Below are 23,575 nucleotides of genomic sequence, written 5' to 3'. Positions count from 1 at the left end.
AAAAGTAAACATCGACCATCTGAAGCTAAGTAAAGAACCCACACCAAGAGTGCCACAAACATCTGGGGACCATCATCTTCAGCCATGTCACCTCAACCTGAAGACCCATTACCAGCCACAGCCGGCCCACATTTAGTTCCTACACCACAATCACCATTACCTGATGCTGCTCACAATGTGCAAGCAACACCTGGCACATCAAAAGCTCCACGATAGCTGCTGCAGAAAGAGAAGATCAGAAGATTACAAAGTTCATCGTAATTTAAGATCTTAGAGCTCAAGCAGGCGTGGTCAGTGATTATTGGCAAGAAAAATAAGAACGATCAAAATGTGGATTATTCACAATTGATATCATCATCACAATATTCCACAATATCGTAAATCCATGTTTTACTAGCGTTGTGCACCTTTTCTGAGATACAGACTCTCTATAAATTTTAATTAAGCTACAGTATAAACCTTTGGTGTGACCACTTTTAGTACTCGGCACAGTCTGACCTCTTAAAAAGGCTGTCTTGTAATTACTTTAAGTATTACACATGATCATCTTTTACTGTTTGTTTACTGGATACGTTGTTTATGTAATGTGAAGGACACACTGTACACTATGCTGAGAAAAGCAAAATTTCATATGAATCAGAATCACTATATAAAAATACTATCTGTCTGCCAATTTATATAAAATTCATTGGCTAATTATTTTGTGTTCACGTTATAAGGTAGTTATTAACATGCCACATTAGATCAAGCCAATGGAGTATGATGTAGTGAACGAACATCATCACTAGACCTTATTGATAAATAACAAATTCATTTTAAATACTCATTTAAATCATTTAACCAAGACAAATGCTTGGCATGTGGATACATGGATTTTTAAGGGAAACATTTTGTTATCATTTGTGCTTCTTCACTAAACTTTATTTGAGGTCATACAGCCACGACAAAACTCTCTGTAACTGGATCCATTAGGAGAGACAAAACAGGACATCCAGAGATGTCTAGAAACAACAAGGCAAGGACATCTGCCAAATGTTATTCTGTTATCCCTTCTTATACGAATACTTTAATATAAAAAGTAATATAATATAAAAATATATTTATGTTATTAATTGTATTATTTTGTTAATATGAAACAATTTGTATAATTCTAAAATCTGGCACCACAAAAGTTTCATTTTTGTATAGTTTTTAAAAATAATAATGTATTTGTATGGGTATTTTTTATAGCTTTTAAAATACCTGTCCCTGTTTTTCTTAGTGTTTATTTCTACCCTAATGTCTGTGTCTGATGATTCTTTCACAAAAGACAATACGGCAGAATCTACACTGTTGTTGAGGTGCAGCAGTAATGCATCACACCATTTGAACTTACCCATGTTACACCAGTGTGTTTTGCTTTCAGCTCCCTCTCTTTGCTTCTGAAGTGTAATATGTAAGATACTGGCTTCTATATCACAGATATAGATATTTTTCTTTGTTTGCCTTGTAAATAGTTTACACAATTACCGCAGGTTTGCCCTGGGTACACCAAAGAGTATTTACATATGATAGGACTTATGTTGTTAACAATTTTATATTTTAACTAAGGAAGGGAGAAACTAAGATCACTGAGAACTGAAGGCTAGCTGAAACACTTGACATGATGAAAGAATAACTAAGAACCTAAGAGCTAGAAACTAAACAGAAACTAAACAATCTAATAACTTAGAAGAACCCAGCTTAGAATATCATTTACAAATACAGTGGTCCCTCGCTATTACGCGGCTCACCTTTCGTAGCCTCGCTGTTTCACAGATATTTTTTGTGCAATTTTGCATGCTTTTTTTTCCCCAGCGCATTGTTTTCTGCGTCCTGATAGGCTTTAGACCATTGTCAATCAATCTCGTGCTGTGGTCCTGTACAGTACAGAATGCGTCCAGCTCATCAAATTTACATAAATCTTCGATCGCTAGCAGTGTGACTTTGAAATGCTCTGCTTTATGTCTGTAAGTTTTCTCCCCAACAAACACAACAATGTCGATATAAAAGTGCTTAATATCTGGAAGGTAGGTACCCCGAATCGTGATTTAGTAATACCCCTGTATCTTTTGCCTGATGGGAGAACACTGAAGGTGACTAGCTTTCCTGGTGGCATAGTATGAAGGTATGGAAGGCACAATGCAACCAATGATCTTGGAGCCTCTATACACTACTTTGTTCAAGCTTTTGTTTGTTCTGACTGGCTGTTCTAGTCAGGATGGAGAAAATAAGGACTTTCTGTAACAGCTTTGTAAAATTGGGTCATACCTTCCCGACTGACCCTGTATTTTCTCAGCTACTGGAAGAAGTCTCTGGTGGGCTTTACTCACTGGTGTTTAATTCCCATGATAGACTGGTGTATAGTGGTGCCCAGGAAGTGCTTGAAGGAGGAGACACTCTCAACAACCTGGCCAACATCATTACTAGAACTCCCACTGCTAGAAAATTCAGAGGAAGAACATCAGTCTTTAAGCTGAAAACTCACCTTAAGTTATGCAGCAGGACAGCAACCTAGCATAAGACTAAATCTACCTTTGAAAGGAGAAAAAAAAAACGACTTTGGAGTGGCCTAGTCAACGAACACATCTGAAATGCACTGAAATTGGCTTGTGACATTAAACAGGAAAGAAGGCATGGTTAAAATTCCACCATAGAGATGTTGGAGACTTGCCTCAAGTTATCAGGCCACTTTGTAACAGTCGTTACTGCTAAAGCGTGGCACAACTCCGACCTTTGTCATCAATGCATTGGATAAACAGTTTGGTTCAATTTATACAAAAATTCTTACAAAACTTGCATTACAGGTTATTTTTGTTTGATGTTAAATCTGACAGCACAAATGCACATAAAAACAAGACAGGTCAAAATGCTAATTCATGCTAGCTTGGCACCAAGAAGTGTGGACTTCCTTGAAAACAGAAAAGCGACTGGTAAAAGTAATGCTGAAATGATGCTTCATCTAGTTGTGACAATATGGTGTACTGAATCACCTTATGATATTCAGTTTTATTGGTTTTCGGTCATGGATTCACCTTAATGTCCTTCGTATTCCATATCTGACCCATTCATATGTTTAGACACTGTAGAAAAGCTGTCATTTGTTGATTTTATCTTTTATTCATTTCCTCCCTGCTGAAGCTGAAATATTAGCAGCTATATTTGACAGGTGTTCTCAAACTGACAAAAAAAAGCCTTATTTATTTATTCATTCATTTTTGAGGTGATATACTGAGGGCTTCCATACTGTTATACTAGTTTAGTAGTAGTTTTACTTCAGCTAAAGGAGGAAAAGTTCTTTTCTCAGCTCTTTCAGCATGTTCACCCTTCAAGCATCAGAACTGAGGGGACTAAAATTTTCAGCAACACAAATTATTCTTTTGTTTACTCTCTACACAACTGCTGGAATAATCTTGTCAATGTAAAAGACACGATGTTGCACAACATTAATCAGATTCCTTCAGCTCCAGTGCTGCTCCACATTTCTCAGTCTGAACATACAGTGCATACCCCCTGCTTTGCTTTTATGCTACCACTGGTATCGTGCACCACACCACTATAGATCAGTGTTATTCTGAACCCTGCTCTTATTCCAAAGCGTCTCTACCAGGTTGTACACTCTAAGGCTGCTATTAAAAGGCTGGATATACCACTGGATATCACTTTCCATTTGGAGGACCTCAGCCCATCTCTGATGACTGTAGGGAATAAGTGGTCGTGAGCTTCCGCTGTCCTCGTGGCAAAGAGAGAAAGGGAGAGACAAAGAGAGGGGAGAAATCTAATTATTTCTCTCCCATGGCCCAGCAAGCCTTAAAGGTTAATCACTGTCCGTTGAGCTAATTCTGTCTGGGTACACTGCAGTAATTACAACACCTGTCTCTCGCTCTCCCTCTCCTGCTTCCTCTAATGCCTTATTCTGTCTGTTTGTCTATCTGTGTCTGTCTGTGTCTCTGTCTGTGTCAGTATTTAGACAAGGGCATAACTGTTCTAATTTGGCGTCTGTACACCACTACGGTGGACTTCAAATTATGCAATTAAGATATGATCAAACCGCAGACGTGTCAAGTTCAAGACAACACTTCTTATTGCACAACAAAAAAAAAAGCTCAGGCAACAGGACAAACAGCCTCAGGTGTTGACCCGGCTTCCAACCTCTAAATATCTCAGTCGAATGAAGTATATATTTGACAGACATAAACCGAGAGAGAGCGGCATGGTGGTTAACACAGTCGCCTCCTGAAGGTCCTGGGTCTGAAACCGCTCCCCAGCTGGGGCCTTTCTGTTTGCATTTTGTCACTGGTTTCTTTCCAGGTACTCCGGGCTTCCTCCTGCAGTCCAAATATATACACGGGGTTAGGTTAAATGGTGAGTCTAAATTGACCGTAGGTGTGAATGTGAGCATGAATTGCCTGTCTCTATGTGTTAGTCCTGTGACAGACTGGCGAACTGTCCGGGCTGTATTCTGCCTCGCATCCTATGACAGCTAGGATAAGCTCCAGCCCCACCGTGACACTGAACTGAAGTGGATAGAGAGATGTGTTTATATAGGTACAGAAAGAGAGATGTATTCATATCTTGCATCACATCTCTAAGTGAGGAGGGTTTCCTTTTCTCACCCCCTCTCTTTCTCACATTCCTCACTCATTCTTTCTTCTCACCGCCTTTTCTCTCCCGTCCTACCTTCTCGTCACCTACTGTCTCACTCCCTCCCCACTACTCTCAACGCCTCTCTTCCTCCTCCTTTCTTCCTCTTCATTATCTCAACAGCACTCAACCACCGTCTCTTTCTCACCTAATTTCTCTCTGTCACTGGCTCGGCTTCTAACTGTGTACAGCTGTATCTCACTTTAGCAACAGCTGAAGGAACTTCGCCCAGGGCCTAGAAATGCTGCACCATCTCTTCTCCTTCCATTTTTTCCCCTTTTACTACCAAAAGTATGTCCAGAAGCAACAGCTTAAGAGTACCTCTCACTTCCCACCAAAGTTCAGTGATATAAGTGCCTTAGATGCACCGCCTATGACTGCTGAATAGAAGTTGAAGCATGACCAGTGTTCTTGATATTACTGTGAATAAAAATTGCTTATACATACTTTAGAAAACTGCTAATTTATGCTTAGTAGACCTTAGAAGACCCTATTCTTATTAATTTCTTATCACACTGCCATACACAAAAAGAAGTTTTCTACATCCCCTTTCATCCTCTACTTCTTCTTTCTGTTTCCAAATTTCCTACAGTTATCAAATTAGTATTTTTGGTCGCTCTGTTTTTTCTCCCTGAGGCCCAGATAGGCTTCTCTAACAGGCTGCTCCCTGCTGAGGCCAGTGGCCTGATGCTGCTGAGGCTGGTGGGCTGTCATTTCCCATATCATCAATACAAAACAGAGAAGAATGAGAGAGAGAGAGTGAAAAAAAAGAAGAAGACTGGGGACGATGAGACACAAATCATGACAAAGAAGCTAAGAGTAGCCCTTAGCAAAGTGTCATCACTCAGACAATCTCCTTCCCTTCCACTCTGTCTTTATGTTTTCTACGTGCTAAGGGACCAAAACAGAAGCGGGGGATAGTGCCAGCTTTATCACATTCCAAATGTTTTCCAAGAATTTTGCGAAGTGACAAAGATCCCTAGAATTTGTTTCTTGGCCCCTGAGGCGAAGCTCTGCTTGAGAGTCTGTGCAGATGGGTGCTGATGGAAGCAGTGGTGATGAGGAGTGCTGCTGGTAGCTGGTGGAGGGAAGCTAGAATTGCTGAGAAAGAGACGAGGGAAGCTGAGAATTCACAGGGTGAGGAGGAGAGAGCGAGAGGGGAGAAGATGGAAAACAACAGCACCTGGCTGGCTGTTATGCCTTCGCCAAGGAAAGAGTGGAGGCGGATGTATGTTTCCAGTGATGTTTATCTGTTTCCCTGTATGTTTGTTTGTCTGCAGAATTAAGTCAAAACTACCGAGACGAATTTGATAAAACTTGTTAAAAAGGTGGGGTTAGAGCAACAGACGAACCCAATAATTTTGGATCACTTTAGAATGTATCGAAGAATGTATTGTGGAAAGTCAGATGAATGGTCTGTCGAAAGCAAAAAATGAGGCTGAAGGACAAACTGCATCTATTATTATTGTGCATGAACATAAATGGAGGAAAATGGTGAGCTTTTTGTAAGGCTGTTTGCCACATTTCTCAATTTCTTCCGTCTGTTTCATGTAATCCCCAGAGACTGTATATAAAAGAAAGCCATAACCACCACGAAGAGCCGCTGGTCTGAGCTTTGATGCTCCAACATTAGCATTTTGAAGCCAGATGGAGTGCTAAGTAATCAGTAATTAACTGCACAATGAGCTGTATTATTTGTCATATAACTGCATTCAAATTATGCATTTGTGGATGACATATACCATTATCCACTCCAAGAGTGCATCAACGAGGTCACAGATTAAACCAGAACGACATGTAAAGGACTGCAGGCCTCAATTGTCTCAATTAAAGTCAGAGTTCATGATTCAAGAATAAGATAGAGAATGGGCAAAAATGACATCCACATGAGAGATCCAAGGAGGAAACAACTCTGACTAATAAGAACACAAAAGCTCGTCTCATATTTGCCAAAAAAAAGCATCCTGATGATTCCCAAGACTTTTGGGATAATATTCCGTGGACTGACGGGACAAAAGATGAACTTTTTGTGTGCTGTTCCATCTGGTGTAAAACTAATACAGCGGCAACATCATAGCAACAGTCAAACATAGCGGTGCTAGTGTGATAGTGTGACACTGTTTTGCTGCTTCAGGACCTGAATGACTTGCTATAATTGATGGAACCATGAAATCTGCTTTCTACGAGAAAATCCTGAAGGAGAACGTCCGGCCATCAGTTTGTGCCCTAAAGCTCAAGCACACTCGGATTATGCAGCGGAACAATGATCTGAAACAGGTCAGGAAGTCCACTTCTGAATGGCTCCAAAAGGAACAAAAAAACAAAAACAAAATGAAACTTTTGGAGTAGCCAAAACAAAATCTAAACTTAAATCCCTCTGAGCTGCTTTGGCATGACCTAAATGTGCAGTCGTCATTTTTATACCCGCTGTATTGCTCCTATACTGCATATTTCTAAAGTGTGTTTGTTAACAGTACATTTACTGCTACATGCATTTAGAGTAAGCTAACGCAGGTAAAGTAAGACAAAAACAGTTAAACCTTGGATATCAAAGTTATTAGAGAAAGCAATATGTTTAGTAGTTAAAACAGTCTAAGTTTATTTAATACTGCAATGTAACTTCTTAAGAACATATTCTGAATTCAGACAGCTCTACAGTATGCAGATAAACTGTCCACTTACAATTAAAATCGTACCTTTTCCTTTAGTGTTAATAAACTCAACATATTGCTGGCAAAACTGAAGGTATTTTGTTCTTCTGTCAGCACACGAGCATTGATCCTATGCCTGTGCTTGCGTTGGAGTGTAGCAGCACCCACACATATTGCTGAGATGAATGTCTGGCATACAGGTAGACTCTTTATAGCTATTCTGAAATGTTTTGTCAAACAACCTTACAGTGTAACCATATAAGTTATCACAGCCTGACCTGTGTAGGCAGGTAAAGTCGTAAATCTTAAAAGGCAGCGACGTCTGTGCGCATCTCTCTTTAGAGCCGTACATGCTGTAAGCGTAGTTAATATATTTTTTAAGATGTAAAGCATATGTAACGTTCCAGAGAAGCTCGCAAAAATCGCACTGTGTCTTAAAGGGTTTTACACGCTGATGTTGCATCTGGCCTTAAAGAGATATATACACTTATCATGCTCCACCAGGTAAATGTGGAGCAGGATAGCTCTAAACTACGCCTTTAACATCAACAAGTCATCATGTTTACCACTCTGAGCTTTCTGTGATCACAGTACACCAAAAGATACCAAAAGAAACAATTTGTGCATGACTCTCTCAGTTGCATAATCATTTATGATTCACCACTTCCTGCAGGCTTTAAAACATGCAGTGATTGCCATGACTACAGATGGCATGTGCATAAATGCTGCACATTAAATGATTTGAATATTTATCAAAATGTGACATGCTGGGTTTATTGAGAAGAATTTTACATTGCTGACAGGCAGATACAATATGTGCGCTTAAAACCTAGATGCTGATGAAGATTGACAGCATTATGGTCCAGCGTATACACTGTGTGCAAAGGGTTCTGCTTAGAAGACCCAACCCCAGGGAGACCAGTGAAATCCTAGTGCCAGAACCAAGCCTGGATTAAGGGGACGGGTTGGGTTGAAAGATTCATGGATGTAGTGAAGGAGGATATGCAGAGGGTTGATGTTCGAGAGGATGCTAGGGATAGACAGGCAGATGAAGAAGAACAAGTTCTGCCTAAAAGGTACCTTGTGTGAGAAGTTGCAGAGTCCGGACTTCCTCCCGGACACGAAGCTGCAGGACCTGCTGCAGGATGTGCTGCCTCTGCGCTTCCTGCATGATGCCCATTCTTTCCAGCTTTCTGTCCGTCAATCTCATCAGAGCCCGCCCTAAACAAAACATGCAAAACGAATCTGAAGGTTAAAGGTCAGATGCCAGGGTGAGATTTAACATGCACAGCTGGAGACACTCCAAAAAGGGCTACCGATAACGTATTCGTGCCTGTGGAAGAGCAGAGTGTAAACGGCATTCAAGTGCAAATTCCTAAAGCTGTTCAAGGACGCAATATTTTCTTTTATAAAAGCATAAAGAGAAACTGTTTTACGACTCGTTCTTTTTTATGTGACCGTCACTTAGCCTGAAATTTCCAATTAAGCCCAGTGCAACTCACTGCAAAGCAGATTCGTCTCTGCATAAATATCAGTACTGTGTATCCCTTGAGCAAGGATCCCTCACAGCTCTTTCCTTAATTGCAAATCCTTGTATAAAAATCCATAATTTAATCATGCAATCAGTTTGTATGAAGGGGATTTAGGCTGCTGATAAAAAGCCATGCAGAATATGGTGTAATTATTAACGCTTGTTATGAGTGCCTTTGTAACATGTGGGATGGTAAGCAGATAGGATAATAATGCAGAGCAATTACTAGGCATTAAAGTTCGTCCCCAGCAGCTCTCTTTCCTCTTTCGCCCTGATGGCTGTCTGGACAAGAAAATCTGATTGGTTTTACTGCCAAGAGAGTAGCTCGGTCCTGAAAGCCTCATGGATGCTGGTTTCTCATATTCGTCCCCATCTTCTTTTTGCTCTTGTTTCCTCTGTTCCACGACTATTTCTGGCTTGATCAACAACAATCAAATGCGAAGCCTCAATAATAAAGATTTAATATAAAAATGTTTGCTTTTTTTCAAATCCAGCCTGCCAGCAAAAAAAAGGCAGACTTTACAATTTCATGTCTCTTGACTTTCTTGGACTATCTGTCGTAGATTGTTTGGGCATGCCGAGCCCCGTGCTACCACTTTGCTACCACAGCACAAAAGGGAGTTTGCTTGGAAAGCTAAGTACCCTTAAGTGTTATTGGTAAAATGTTGACTGTGTTAGGCCAATTTTCTTCCGCCTTAACAAAAGAAGCTCTTGACTCTGCCCTACGGCCAGATGGGGGTAAAATGCCTAACCAAGTTAAACGCTTTAACTTAGAGTCGCACTGAAAGACTGTAGACATTACAAAAACACTGGGGAGCTAAGTAGAGTCATAAAGACTCAGAAGTAAGAGGAGCATATTAAATGGGAAGATGGAAAGACGAAGATTACTGATGTGAAAAAAGAGAGTGGAATCGGAGGCTGAGAGTGGAAAGTCGGGAGAGAAGAGTGAGACGTGCAAACTGACAGGAGGAAAAAAAGGATGTGCACATAAAGCATGCTGTTACGAGTCTATAAATATTGACCAGCCATCACTTGGCACCTGATCTTGTAACTGAAGATAGATTGGCATGGCAACAGAGGTTCGCTTTTTCTGTGCCTCTGTAAAGTCTACCTTAAACAACAGCAGAAACAACAAAGAAAACACATAATAATGCATGCTTAGAATCTTGATATGTTATTATCATCATCTTGATACTGTGAATTTGGAAAATCAAAATCAAACTATAGAGCAGTTGTGTCAAACTCCAGTCAACTTTTAAATGTGTCCTTGGTGCAACACACCTGAATAAGTGTCATTAGCAAGACTCTTTGACTGCATGCTGAGGTGGCAACCCCTAAGCCTACTCAAGTAAATGTAAATAAATGTAAGTAAATGCAAGTGTTTGGAAAAATGTACTTTTATTGCACCATGCTCATTCGCTTCGCTTCATTGCAACATGACTCAAATTGCTGAATGCCACCTCAGCTTAAAAGTTTCGGGACACCGGCCCTCGAGGACTGGAGTTTGACCCCCCTGCTATAGAGAAACTCCCCTTAGCTTTAGTATTTATTACTTTGCTAAAATTTGTTATCACAACTTGCCTATTGAAGCTTTGATGGGCATCTTTATTGAGACTCAGAATATCTACAAGACTGCTTTAAAAATGCTCTGTGTTACTTACTGTGATACCTACACTGATGTTTCTTAAAGCAATACTGGGAATACTTAAAAAGACTGAAACTAACAGTGAAACTAATAAAAACTAAACTAAAATGAAACATTTTTCAAACAATAAAAACTGGCAACACTCTGGAAAAAAATAATTAAAAGCAAAAAGTCAAAACAAACAAACAACAGAAATAAAAACTAATAAAGAAATATAGAAGTATAATAACTATGTTCTCCGCAACTCTAGTACCCACCCTTCACTATTTATTTGCCCACAGACAGAAGATTAGGATACTTAAAAGAATCAAGGTAGGCTAAACCTCACATATCTTATTTCAGGTCAATAAGTTTAGGGAAGAATTTTGATAGTGAAAGGAGGGCTTTATTATTATTTCCATTCTAGCATATGTTCTTACTTTGTAACATTCCCTTGCTTTCACCTGTTTGTGTGCCAGCTGAGGCTCTTAGTGTACAATCTGAAGGACAGGCTTACAGTCTTTTCCTCTGTTGCCATTACTATGTGCTGAAACTGCTCTCATTGGACCCTGACATTACTTTGTTTGTAGATGGCTTGTGACTCATATGGCGTAGTGAGTGGACCTTGGCATGATGTTTTTAAATGTCTTTTTCCTCTTCTTTCTCTACAATGTCACCATCGCGGATGAATGATTCACCTGCTGAAGCCAGTCCAACATATAAGCTGAACAGTTGTGTGATAATTGGTTTTGATCTCTTCCACCCAGACTTACAGTTTCCCTGTTTGCTTATCCTAAGGACAGCTTCAACCCTTATTTATCTTTACTCACAGATTTTTTTTTATTATTATTTGATTGTAATTTTAACAGATTGTTATCATAAAGCATGACAACAACATGCACTGTATTGTATGGAGATTTTCCCCCCCTGGTTCTTTGTAGAACTCAGAACTCCTAAATTGATTCTACTTTGAAATCTTTGAATATATAAAGTGTTCCAGTTAGAACCCCTGCACACACTGGAAGAGATTTGTGGCGCGTCATTTTGAAGCTGATGGCCTGTCACTTGCAGATGTCTGTTGCTTCGGTTGCCTAGGTAACTCTTTAATGTATTTACTTTCAAGTCACATGTCAATCAGAGGCATGCTGTCCCATCGTCTGCAGTCACTTCAATCTCCCACCTTGAGTTTATCTCTGGACCCCCCATTTGGTTAATTCACCCGTAGTCGCTTGAAGTCGCTCCGTGTCTTTAGCTTTCAACGTTGCTGCAAATCACTTCCAATCTAAACATCTACTTAAATGGAAAAGGTGCAGGATTGAACTCCCCTCCTTCTAGAAACATAAAGTTTAAATTCAACCATAAGCTGCACAGTTGCGATTTGAGTAAAAGTCAAGCTTTTTATAATCTCACAAGTCTAGTGGAATATTGTGAATGCCTGCAACATGACAAGCTCTGCAATTATCATGAACAAGCTGCCAGTTCTCAGCGGTGAATGCCAACGCGCCGCTTCTTCCGGTCAGTGAGGCAGCATTAGCGGGGTGGAACAGCTTCTGTAAGGCGTCCAGGCTTTCGCTCTGCTTTCCTGCAGTTCTGAGCCATTTGCTTCGACAATCCCACCAAGACTCAGCTGGGAGTTTTTCATTCCACAATTAATACACTGTGCACTGTAGCGTGGTCGTGAGGAGAGGAAGAAGAGGAGAAGGAGGAGGTGGACAGCAGAGGAAATTGGTCAAGAGGAAATAAATGAGGTAAGGGGAGGAGAAGATTTAAGAAAGGCTGAATGTAAGGAAGCGAAAGAAAAACAGTGAATCAGCAGTAAAAGGCCCCAGAAATGCAGAGGTGAGAAGAAAAATGAGAAAGGGCCTGGGCTGCGTGGACAGTGGTGCGAACAAAATATTATGTTGGCATGGTGTTCTGCTGCTTGGCCAAGACAGTTACAGCACTATGATATAGCATGGCCTTAGTTCATTTAACAGGCCAACACATAAAGATCATGGCAAAAAGACAACATGACAGAAAACCATTAACTCATCATTTACTTAAAACATATAGTTTACACACTCACACTGTGACACTGTCATCCTTTCCCGACCTAAAAGCGCAACGTTTGGTCATGAATCTAGTTCTCAACATGTGCATAGTGACTGTCCTGTTACTGTAGGCAAGAAAGAAAAATGCTGGCTGTGATCCAGTCGCCACAGCTCGTTCTCTTTCAGAATATTGATTAGACAAGAAATTTCATCCATCTCTGAAAACTGAAAGGGTCTACCCTCTTTCCTTTTTTCACCATCATTCTTTTCCATCCATCCCCCTTTCTCGCTCATTCCATTTAAACACTACTTCAGAGTTTTTATTTATGAAATTTAGGCAAAGATGACAACCCTTCGACTTTCCAATTTTGGCCCTTGAGGTGTTAAAGCTCTAGTCTATTTTCCTGTCCTCATTAATCAAGCACCAAAAACTGATGAATTGTGGCAAGTCATTGTTGCAAACACGCCATTTGTGTTTATCCAGTTAATTTGTAGGCTGTGGCGATAAAGTGGACACATGAACCACCCAGCTGGACAAAACTGGGGACATTACACACACCCTTGTTTCTACTATGAGTGTTGGACATTTACCGTATTTTTCGGACCATAAGGCGCACCGGATTATAAGGTGCATTAAGCGAAACAAATCAGTCAGATAAGTCAAACTTTACTCAACTCATTCTTCTTGCTTCCTCCACTTCCGTACCGTTGATTCATTAATGTTGAATTCTGTCACAGCTGCTCTATTCCCGTGTTATTGCAGTATATTAATGACTAACCTCGTATTGTTGATGGATTATCTAAGTTGTTCTCCTGACTGAAATTTGGTCCGTTTACAGCATCCTGCCATGCGACCGCATTTGTCCCTCCTGACTACGGCAGCAGTAATGCTCAGACAATCCATAAAGCAGTGCGGCTTCGTTGCATACCAAAGTGGTACGAAAACATTTTTGACAGATTTTTAAACGCTGTGTACCACATAAAATCGGTTCGAGGTCCGTAATCACAACCAGAATTTATACATAAAGGTGCACCGGATTATATGGCACACTGTCAATTTTTGAGAAAATTAAAGGATTTTAAGTGCGCCTTCTAGTGTGGAAAATACGGTAACCTACTTTAAGTGTCCAATAAGAAAGTCATAGATCTGAAACAGAAATTCAGAAGCTGCTCCACAAATAGCAGTTAAGTTGCAGCAGGATTTAACAGAAAAACGACAAAGGCCCTTGACAACTTTGCTTTTATATAGGAATATAACCAAAAAACAACCAATTGTTACCGGCAACGATTGCAACATGTTGGCAATCAGCTGTCTGCAATTAGAAATTTACCTCATCTGTCTGGGAGTGAATGCAGTGAGTGTGAGACAGACTGCATTTATTTGGAGACAGGCTGTCTCCCATCAGGCAACCTGTGGACAATGAGCTGGTTGCTGTAAATGTTTGCAGTTTATCACCAAAGGTGAAAAAATTCATTGCAATCACCGGGCAACTGGTGATTTTTCTTTGTCGCAAGGAGGTTGCCATCTTATTTTTACTTTGGTGTGAGTAAGCCATTAAACTAGTCGGAGAGACCCAACCCACCACCATCCAAAAAAAAAAAAAAAAAAAAATACAAATAAAAACTGCCACCCGACTCATTCAGGTCATCAATGTAGTGACTTAAATGTTGAGAGGATGGAGATGATACCATAGTCCGAGGCAGAGTTTGTTCTACTCTGGTGTTTTTACACACAATTTGAAAATGTGTGTATCAGGCATGTCTGTAGGATGTTAAAAGGAAACATGAGGGTGTATATGTGCTGCTGCACATGTTCTACCTGCAACACAAATGTCTGAATTTCAAGTGTTGAACAGCAGGGAGATGAGGTGCTCTATTTTCATTATACTCTGTGTATTTTAACACACAAACCAAATAAGGGTACACATGTTGTGCACACATACTTCCTAGAAACACACCGACGTACACACAAACACATTGTCCCTGGGAATTAGATTAATGAGTGGTGGGTGAGCAGCAGTGTTGGGCTGAAGCAGATTAATCTGCAGCTATAGCGTGGCATAGTCAGTGATGAATGGGAGCTTAAAGTGCATCTGTACACACGCACGCACAAACACAAATACATATACAGACAAAGCACTCACACCCAGACACTGATCCTGCAGGAGCCCACTTCATTTTGCAGGTGGAGCTAAAACGCCATACTAATTATGGCTGTGTGTGAGGCAGCCATGTGTAAGGACAGGAGTACAAAGGCAGCAAATTAACAGTCCTCTCCCTCCAATTTCCAAAATGGCACTTTTCAGCCCTGACAATTTTTGGCAGCTGTGCTCAAAGCTTTCGATACGGTGTAGGAATGTATTCTAAGACTTTTCCTCAGGTAAGTCTTCCATACCAGTCACTCATCTCAAATCTCCTTCTCAGCTGTGCCCATATGGGTGTCCTCTGGGGATGAATGTCACCGAGCTGCATCTGGAAAACTGCACTCCAAACCCGCACAACACTCTGTCAAGCGCAGAATAACAAGCCATGCAGGTGTTGAGCACTGGATATCCAGTACACTTCTTGCTGCCATATGTGATAGGATCCCCCTCAAGAATAAAACCAAGATAACAGAATTGGATTCAACTAGCGTGCAGTGACAAAACTGTGGCAGCACTGGGCATATCCTTCACTAGTATTCACTGTGATGTGGCGCAGCTTGAAGTCCTTAAAGTCAATGGCAACTGATTGTCTCAGTCACGCAGCTGCCTGTAGCCCTGGAGCTAAAAGGCTACTAGAGCTACTGAGCACCTGTGATCCAATGCTAATGCTAATGCAGAGTGTAGGAGAAAAGCCCAGTTATAATCCTAGAGAGAACAAGGTTCAGTCTAAGTAATGAAGACAGTTCCACCAGAGATGGAGAGACACACAATTACACGCACCCAGACAGATAATAAGCCGCCTCAATCCTCCACTTGTCACATCAGTAGTAGCCTCATGCTGATTTCACCATTACTGATGTATTCTAAGTTTGCCGATCATTATGCTGCAACTCTGTTGGGTAGCCACCGCTAACAACATGCAGACCGCTCACTTGGACTCTAACACTGTGGAATCCATCTAAATTACTGAGATGACTTTAAGTTTTCCGTGGCAATAACTAGCCGTCTTTCGATGGTCATTATGGAAGGACGATCGCTTGTCATTTTAGATAACTACCGTTCTGCGAGATGAAGTAGATTGCTGGATACACTTGTTGTGAGCCGAGAGAGGTTGTGATGACTCAGGTGAAACCTGCTTTGAATCTGTCATACCAACCTTGAATTCACCTACACTATCAAGTTATCTATTTGCTGTAGTAGGAAGAAGAAAGATATTATTCTAGCAACCTAGCACAATTATATTTGGGTAATATTTACTTTTTTGGTGGAACACTGCAGATTTTCTGGGCCTCTGATGTATCTATATTGCATTTATTTATATGTAGCGCATGGTCATGCCGCACTTAAAACGCACTGTGAATTCGTAGTTTCTAAAATAACATTTTAGGCAATAAAAATGTGGCAAGCAAAATATGTAAACACATATACAGTCCTATGTGCATGGCGTTGAGGAAACCTTGTGAGACTAGTTTTACTGATGCAGGAAACATTTAGGAGAATCAGATGTCTTACACAAAAATATTTATTGCAGAGAGCTTGGCCCTGCTGAATAGATCACAGCAATACAGGCTGACACGTAAAAAAAAGCCACCATCCATTTAAGTGGCCATTATGATAACAGCCCATATTTACCTACACAAAAACAAGCCATTCACAAGTATTGCACATTCCTCTCCATACACCACTTTGTGAATGAGATATTATATATGGGGCAGGTGTTACTTGGATAGGAAAACGTGTAAACTATTCAAGGTGTTTCTAGTGAAGCCATAAAGATGGAGGACGGTAGGAATATGTGATTGGTTAGTTGGTCTGCTGAACTACCTATGAGAGACCCCATCCTCAGGGTAACCCCTTGGAATCATAGCTAAGCGACAAACATCTTTAAAAAAAAAACACACAGACAATAAGCATGAAGTATATATATTTGGGCTGAAATACAGCCCAAATCAAGACAGAACCTAAACAGATGACTGTAGACACTGTTGTACCTTGCTCCTGACCTCTTCTTTACATACTGATAACAACTTGAACCAGATCTTTGGATTCATCACTCCATCAGACACATTGCCACTGATTTTGGGGTCGGTTCTTTTTCTCTGGCATACCTCAGCCTCTTCTTCCTGAATGGCTTCAGATAGCCTGGAGGACTATTTCTTAAGACCACTTCGAAATATTACAAGAAAGGCTAGCTCCTCTGAAGCAAAATGTAAAGAAAAAAGGGGTGGAACAAGAGTTGTGTACAGTTGTGGAACATTAAGATTTAACGGGTATCACAGTTTCACGGTAGCGCGTTTTCACGGGCAGTGCGGTGTCACAGGTAGCGCGGTTTAACGGGCAGGACGTTTTCACGGGCAGCGCGTTTTCACGGGCAGCCCGGTTTAATGGGTAGCGCGGTTTCACGGGCAGCGCGGTTTCACGGGTAGCGCGGTTTCACGGGTAGCGCGGTTTCACGGGTAGCGCGGTTTGTCACTCCCGTAACACTGTGCTGTCTATGAAGGGGTATGTTGTTCGTGAGAACTGACCATTTGAGATCCTCCACAGGATGTACAGCTAGGAAACGGAAGCTGTTCACTCTTTCCACAGCAGCGCCGTTGATGGCGGTCGGGGTATGTGCTTTACTACACCTCTAGAAGTCCACTATCATTTCTTCTGTTTTTGTGACATTGAGGGTGAGATGGTTCTCTTAGCAATAAAGTTTAAAGGCACTGAGATCCTCCTTGTAACTGTCACCAACCGCTGTTGTGTCATCCGCAAACTTCACAATGAAATTGGAGATACTAGTGGCCGTGCAGGCGTAAGTGTAGACTGAGGACAGGAGAGAGCTCAGTATACACCCCTGACGTAACACCACGCTGCCGTCTGCGAAGGCTGCATGACGTTACACCGCACCACACCGGTCACAGCGCGCTGCGTGATGTTACATTGTGCTGTCTATGAAGGTGTATGCTGTTTGTGTGACCTGACCACGTGAGATGGTTCGCCAAATGTACACCTAGGAAACGGAAGCTGTTCACTCTTTCCACAGCAGCGCCATTGATGGCGGTCGGGGTATGTGCTTTACAACACCTCCAGAAGTCCACTATCATCTCTTCTGGTTTTGTGACATTGAGGGCTAAATGGTAATCTTAGCACTAGTGTTTAAAGGCACTGACATCCTCCTTGTAAACTGTCACCCACCATTGTTGTGTCATCCGCAAACTTCACAATGAAATTGTAGATGTTAATGGCCGTGCAGGCGTAGGTGTAGAGTGAGGACAGGAGAGAGCTCAGTATACACCCCTGACGTAACACCGCGCTGCCCTCTGCGAAGGCTGCGTGACTTCACAACGGTCACACCGCGCTGCAGGACGTATACAAGTTCAGTATACACCCCTTACGTAACACCACGCTGCCGTCTACCAAGGCTGCATGACGTTACACCGTGCCACACCAGTCACACAGGCACCACACCCGCAGTAGATGTGCTTGGTGTGAGGTCCTGCAGCAAGCTACCAAATACGGTGTATTTCTTGGCTTTTAAAAAATACGCTATGCATCGCCAGGTGTTTCATCAGATTTGAGGTGTTACCTCCTTTGCACAGTATCGCCTTAAAGCACTTGTTGCAGGCTGCTGAGTTTGCATCTTTTGCTGTGAAGTACAGCCAGACTTTTGACCACTTCGCCTTGGGCATTTTTAATCTGTAGCTCTGCTCTAAAACAACGTACGTACCTGGGCCTGCCTACTATCCTTGGAAAGGTAAAATGATTGGCTTGAATCCAAAGTGTATGACATCTCAAGAAAAAAAAAAGCACCGAAATAAAGCACCGAAATGTGCGCTGCTTTTCGGTCTGGTTACTACCGTTTATGTCAGAACCGGTAGCCATCCCTACCAGTCGCACCTTGCTGCTGTCTGCGAAGGTTGTATGACGTCACATCAGTCACAATGATTAGAAATGCGCTGCCGTCACACCTGTCACACTGCCCGTCACACCCATCACACCGTGCTGCCTGCGCGGTTTAACTGGGAGCGCGGTTTAACGGGTATCATGGTTTCATGGGTAGCGCATTTTCAAAGGCAGCGCGGTTTCACAGGTAGCGCGGTTTAATGGGTAGCGCGGTTTCACGGGCAGCGCAGTTTCACAGGTAGCGTGGTATAATGGGTAGCGCGGTTTCACGGGTAGCGCGGTTTAATGGGCAGCGCGGTTTCACGGGCAGCGCGGTTTCACGGGCAGCGCGGTTTCACGGGCAGCGCGGTTTAACGGGTATCATGGTTTTATGGGTAGCGCGGTTTAACGGTTAGCGCGGTTTGTCACTCCCGTAACACTGTGCTGTCTATGAAGGGGTATGTTGTTCGTGAGAACTGACCATTTGAGATCCTCCACAGGATGTACAGCTAGGAAACGGAAGCTGTTCACTCTTTCCACAGCAGCGCCGTTGATGGCGGTCGGGGTATGTGCTTTACTACACCTCTAGAAGTCCACTATCATCTCTTCTGGTTTTGTGACATTGAGGGTGAGATGGTTCTCTTAGCAATAAAGTTTAAAGGCACTGAGATCCTCCTTGTAACTGTCACCAACCGCTGTTGTGTCATCCGCAAACTTCACAATGAAATTGTAGATGTTAGTTGCCAGCACACCGTGCTGCCTGCACGGTTTGACTGGCAGCGCGGTTTAAGGCCAGTGTTTCAGCAATTCTAATAATAAAACTAATAACAGGTATAGATTCTCCTTCACTGCTAGACAATTAAACTATTTTAACTTTAACCTCCTAGGACCTGCCGTCCACATATGTGGACATCACATTTTGCGTTATTTAGACCAAAATACTAAATTTTGCTCCACATGGGCCTGATATCCACTTACGAGGACATTATACTGCTACTGTTCTATCAAAATTTTAAATGAATATCCTCATTTGTGGCTCCTATTTTTCTTAAAACAAAAATAAGTTAAAAAAAAAAAATCTGGAAATTCTTTGTTTTTACATTCATTGGGCCCCAATATGCCCAAATATCCAAGAGAAATTAAAAATGCATGTCGTGGAAGAGTTCGGGTCTTAGGAGGTTAAAACTCTGCTCTGTAAGATGGGCTCTTGGTCTGAAAATCTTTTGTCTCAAAACCCAAGTTAACATTATTCAAGAGATTCATAAATAGATATGAATTCCAATCGCGTTGCCTACTCTTCATCATAACTCACAGGTAGGCTAAAGAAGTGGAAGCAATTTGGAACCAGGGTTCCTAATTCGTGTATATAACTAATGCATGTCATTTAAAAAAAGACAAAAAACAAAGTACAAAAATTCAAGAAAAAATAAAAATAAAATAAGAAAATGAAAAAAATGAAAAAAGCATGCGCATGCCTTCAGGCTTCTCTAAGGCGCTGCCTGCTTTCAGTCTTTGCTTCCATTGCTGAATCATACTACTAAAATACTTGGGCGACATAAGCAGAACAGTGTGACACGATTACTGTGCTTGAGACTGTAATCATATGAACACATAGTGGCAATGAGATAAGTTGCCTTTGAATAAATGTCCCATTTTCTCAAAATCGTTACAAAAGCCTCACTGGTACACGAGCTGCAATCACTTGGATATCTGGCTTCTCTTTTGGGCCGAGACATGATTTTTTTTCTCTTTTCATCAATAAACGGATATCTCTTTTCAGTTTATTATTATTTCACTATTTAACGACAAGTCATTCACAGTCTCTACAGATTAATTTTTAATTCTCTGTATGAAGAAAATTAAGAACACCATTTTCTAAACATGCAATTGGCAGGACAGTAATTAATTACATGTTACACACTGACATGTAATCGCCTTGCTAATGGTTTCATTAACCATGATTCCTTTTGCCTGTGGATCAGATTGTCCCCCTAAGAGCTCATCAGCAGCGAGCTGTGCAATTTCCCTTTTGGAAATTGCACAAAACAACAACCACCGATGGATCTTTTATGTGGCTCGCCACTTGATTTGGAGCCATGTTAGTCCCTTTGACTCATTTGCTGTGTGCATTCTCATCTATTACCTGGAAGCAGTCTGTACAAATCACTGCATTCATGAAACAAATGCTCTTTAGGTTATGAGTTACATTTATATGGTGTTTTTTTTGTCCTGATGACGATTCAAAGTGGTTTTCACTGCAAGATACATTCACATTTTTTAAAAGTATGAAACTTTACATATAAACAGATGGTAACTTTTTTTTAGGTGCATAATCATGATATTTTGATATTTTGCTGGTTTAGTTCTCTGCCTCCTCGAGAATAAAAAAAAAAGCACCCTGTGAGTAACCCTGAGGCACACAAACACCACCACAAATATCCTGGCATATGCTGGTGTGACATATTAACATCTCATCCAATCCTAACTTGAAAACTGTTGTATAAATGTGGTTCATCCTAAGAAAAACTGCACTCAAATCTGGACCCCCATCTTCGACAGTTTTCTAAAACCAGCCCCTGCAGCCAGCCTCCACAGCTGCTTCTAATTCAGTCACTGTACGCCCTTAGAGACGCTCTGAATTTCCACACTGTGATGTAATGGTCTCCTCTGACAGAAAATATAAGTTAATAGCGACTCGCCCATTTTTCCTCCTTCATCCTCTTTGCTTCTGATTACCTATGTCATCGCACCTTTTATGCTGATTACATCTAAAGTATCGGAAACGGTGTGTTTAACTAATTTACCATGCCAAGCTATTCTCTCAACCAAAAGAGCTTTGTCTTTGTAATTACAACGGATTAGGGACTAATATCTAATTATGCCTTAATATGCTTTAATGCATTTTTAATGGCAGCTGGGTGTTAAAGTCAAATTCGCTGCCGTCTCTGTTGGGGGTGGGAGGTGAAGATTGAGGAAGGGAAAGGGTTTCTTGGCAGCAGAGGCTGGAGGGAGGATAGGAAACATTGATTTCTTTGGCAGAGGTTAGAGGAGCCTAGAAGGAAGCCAGCTGCTGCATACTGAAGTCGCTCAACGTTAAAATGTTGCACCAGTCCTGATCCGCAGTAAAATGCATTTCCCTCGCCGCTGTTTTATGTCAGGAGCGGGAGGACACAAATGCCTGTTTGAATTATGATCTGAAATAGAGACCGTTTATTGATTTGCTACTTTATGAAGGGACGACTACGTTGCCAAGACAAGTGAGATTGAGTACCGCTGGCAGCCAAAAAGAGGGCTGACTTTTCTGTCAGAAAATACAGTCAAGAATTGCTACGGTCTGGAGACTCCGATGCTAAAAAGCCAAAAATCTATTCATGCACACACACATGCGCGCACGCACACACACACGCGTGGTTCTGATTTTCAAGGGTCACAGCTCACGGCTGACAAGCACACTGAACAAATAGATATTCTCAGATGCATGCCTGCATGCTCTTATAAATGTATTCATACTCACTGTTTGTTTGTCTACGCATGATTGTTTTCCACAACAATATTCCATCATTTGTTTGCCCCTTGTTTATTCTAATAGAGTGTAGGAACAGAAAAATATCTGCATAATATTTCAAAGATTGATTGGGATGCAAATTGCCTCGTGAGCCCAATTGGTGTGGCTTGGCCTGTTTTAATTGGGCTCTGTTAATTAATGCTCAATGTGAAGACAAACTGAATTACTTGCAGGTTTTGCGCATGTCATTATCTCCTAATTGTGCCAGCATGAATGTGTGTGTGTGCGTGTGTGTACAATATGCGCACGAGTTTTCATTTGGTTAACCCTTTCCACACCTGTTAGAGCCTGCAAACATTATTACACCTTAATAACAAACACAGGTCATTAAGTTAATACACTATTAGGAAGCTAGGTTCCAGGGTTTTAATAACTGGGAGACTAAAAGTGTAATTAATTTACAGACTAACTGGATGCACTAGAATTGTTAGGCACACAGAGGTGTTTAATCTTAAAGTTAGATTAATTTTTCCGTATTCAGATATGGACCTCATGAGAAATTTCAAATGAGTGGATGGATAAGCGCTCTAACTGCGTGATTAAGAGTGTTTTCAGAGGCAAGCCCTTTAAATCGTCCTTTTATATTTGCCTTGTAAGTCATCTGAATCGGCAAATATTTTATTTAGCACACGAGCTCCGAATCAGTCCGCAGAAACCAGAAGCTAATGTTTCACAAGAGACTTGTCAATACATCACTTTTAGCTTTTACCTTGAGTGAAAAGAAAACAAAATAAAATCTGCTGAAATGCCTTCGCTTGAAAACGGATCCCAAAAAAAAACGCAGCGGTGGTTCAGCAAGCGTGCAATGAACTGTGGATCTCTCAGACCTCTATGCTGGTGATGAGATATATCTGCAACTTGAGCTGCAAAGCGGCGAGATTCATATTTTCAGACCATTAAACAGAAGATGCTAAATCTCAAAATCCTCCATGCAGATGTATAACAGAACAAATGCATCAACGGGTGAAATGGGAGCGTGAGTCATTACACCACTCATCATGACCACCAAGTGATTTATCCTGCCAGCCAGTCACTGAGTCGAGGAGGTCCTCGACAGCAACAAATAAACATATTAATGCGATCATTTGTGCTCTGAGAGGTAGAGTGCGCGGCAATTAGCGGTCGTCTGTTGCCACGCGGGCTGGAGTGTCGTTAGCGTCAGAGTGACCTTGAGTAGCCTCGTTAGGAAGATGATTGACATGGCCGGCTGTTTTCGGCGGGAACGCTTAAAGTGGGAAGTGAGGGATGTAGGCTGGGTGGCAGGTGGCAGACAGTGGGTGCAGAGAGCACCTGGGATGTTATGAATGAGATCTGGTTTTGTCAAGAGCAGATGTGATAAATGTACCACTTTCATGAACTTGACTCCAAACCTCATTTAAAGAGAGATATTCAGTGATTTAATGTTGTGATATTTGTTGCATAGTGGTCAATGTTACTTGCACTTTAGCACTTTTTCAGGAGCAAAACAGATTTGCTTTGTTTTTTCTTACTTTCTTTAATT

The 23,575-nt window shown here is 41.4% G+C and overlaps 1 protein-coding gene across 3 annotated transcripts in view; it reads right to left on the bottom strand.

Annotated features, from left to right (window-relative positions):
- The window catches only part of samd12 (sterile alpha motif domain containing 12), a 124,168-nt gene that overhangs the window by 62,373 nt on the left and 38,220 nt on the right, over window positions 1–23,575 (bottom strand). For all 3 annotated transcript variants that reach the window (XM_019351012.2, XM_019351013.2, XM_005452717.4), the window contains exon 4: window positions 8,394–8,534. In XM_019351012.2, coding sequence (XP_019206557.1) covers window positions 8,394–8,534 — 141 coding nt within the window. The remainder of the gene's footprint in view (window positions 1–8,393; window positions 8,535–23,575) is intronic.

This window comes from Oreochromis niloticus, linkage group LG22, assembly GCF_001858045.2.
Source record: "Oreochromis niloticus isolate F11D_XX linkage group LG22, O_niloticus_UMD_NMBU, whole genome shotgun sequence".
Taxonomy (NCBI): Eukaryota; Metazoa; Chordata; class Actinopteri; order Cichliformes; family Cichlidae; genus Oreochromis; species Oreochromis niloticus.
The sequence above is the reverse complement of the archived record's forward strand: the minus strand, read 5'-3'. Positions and strand labels throughout refer to the sequence as shown.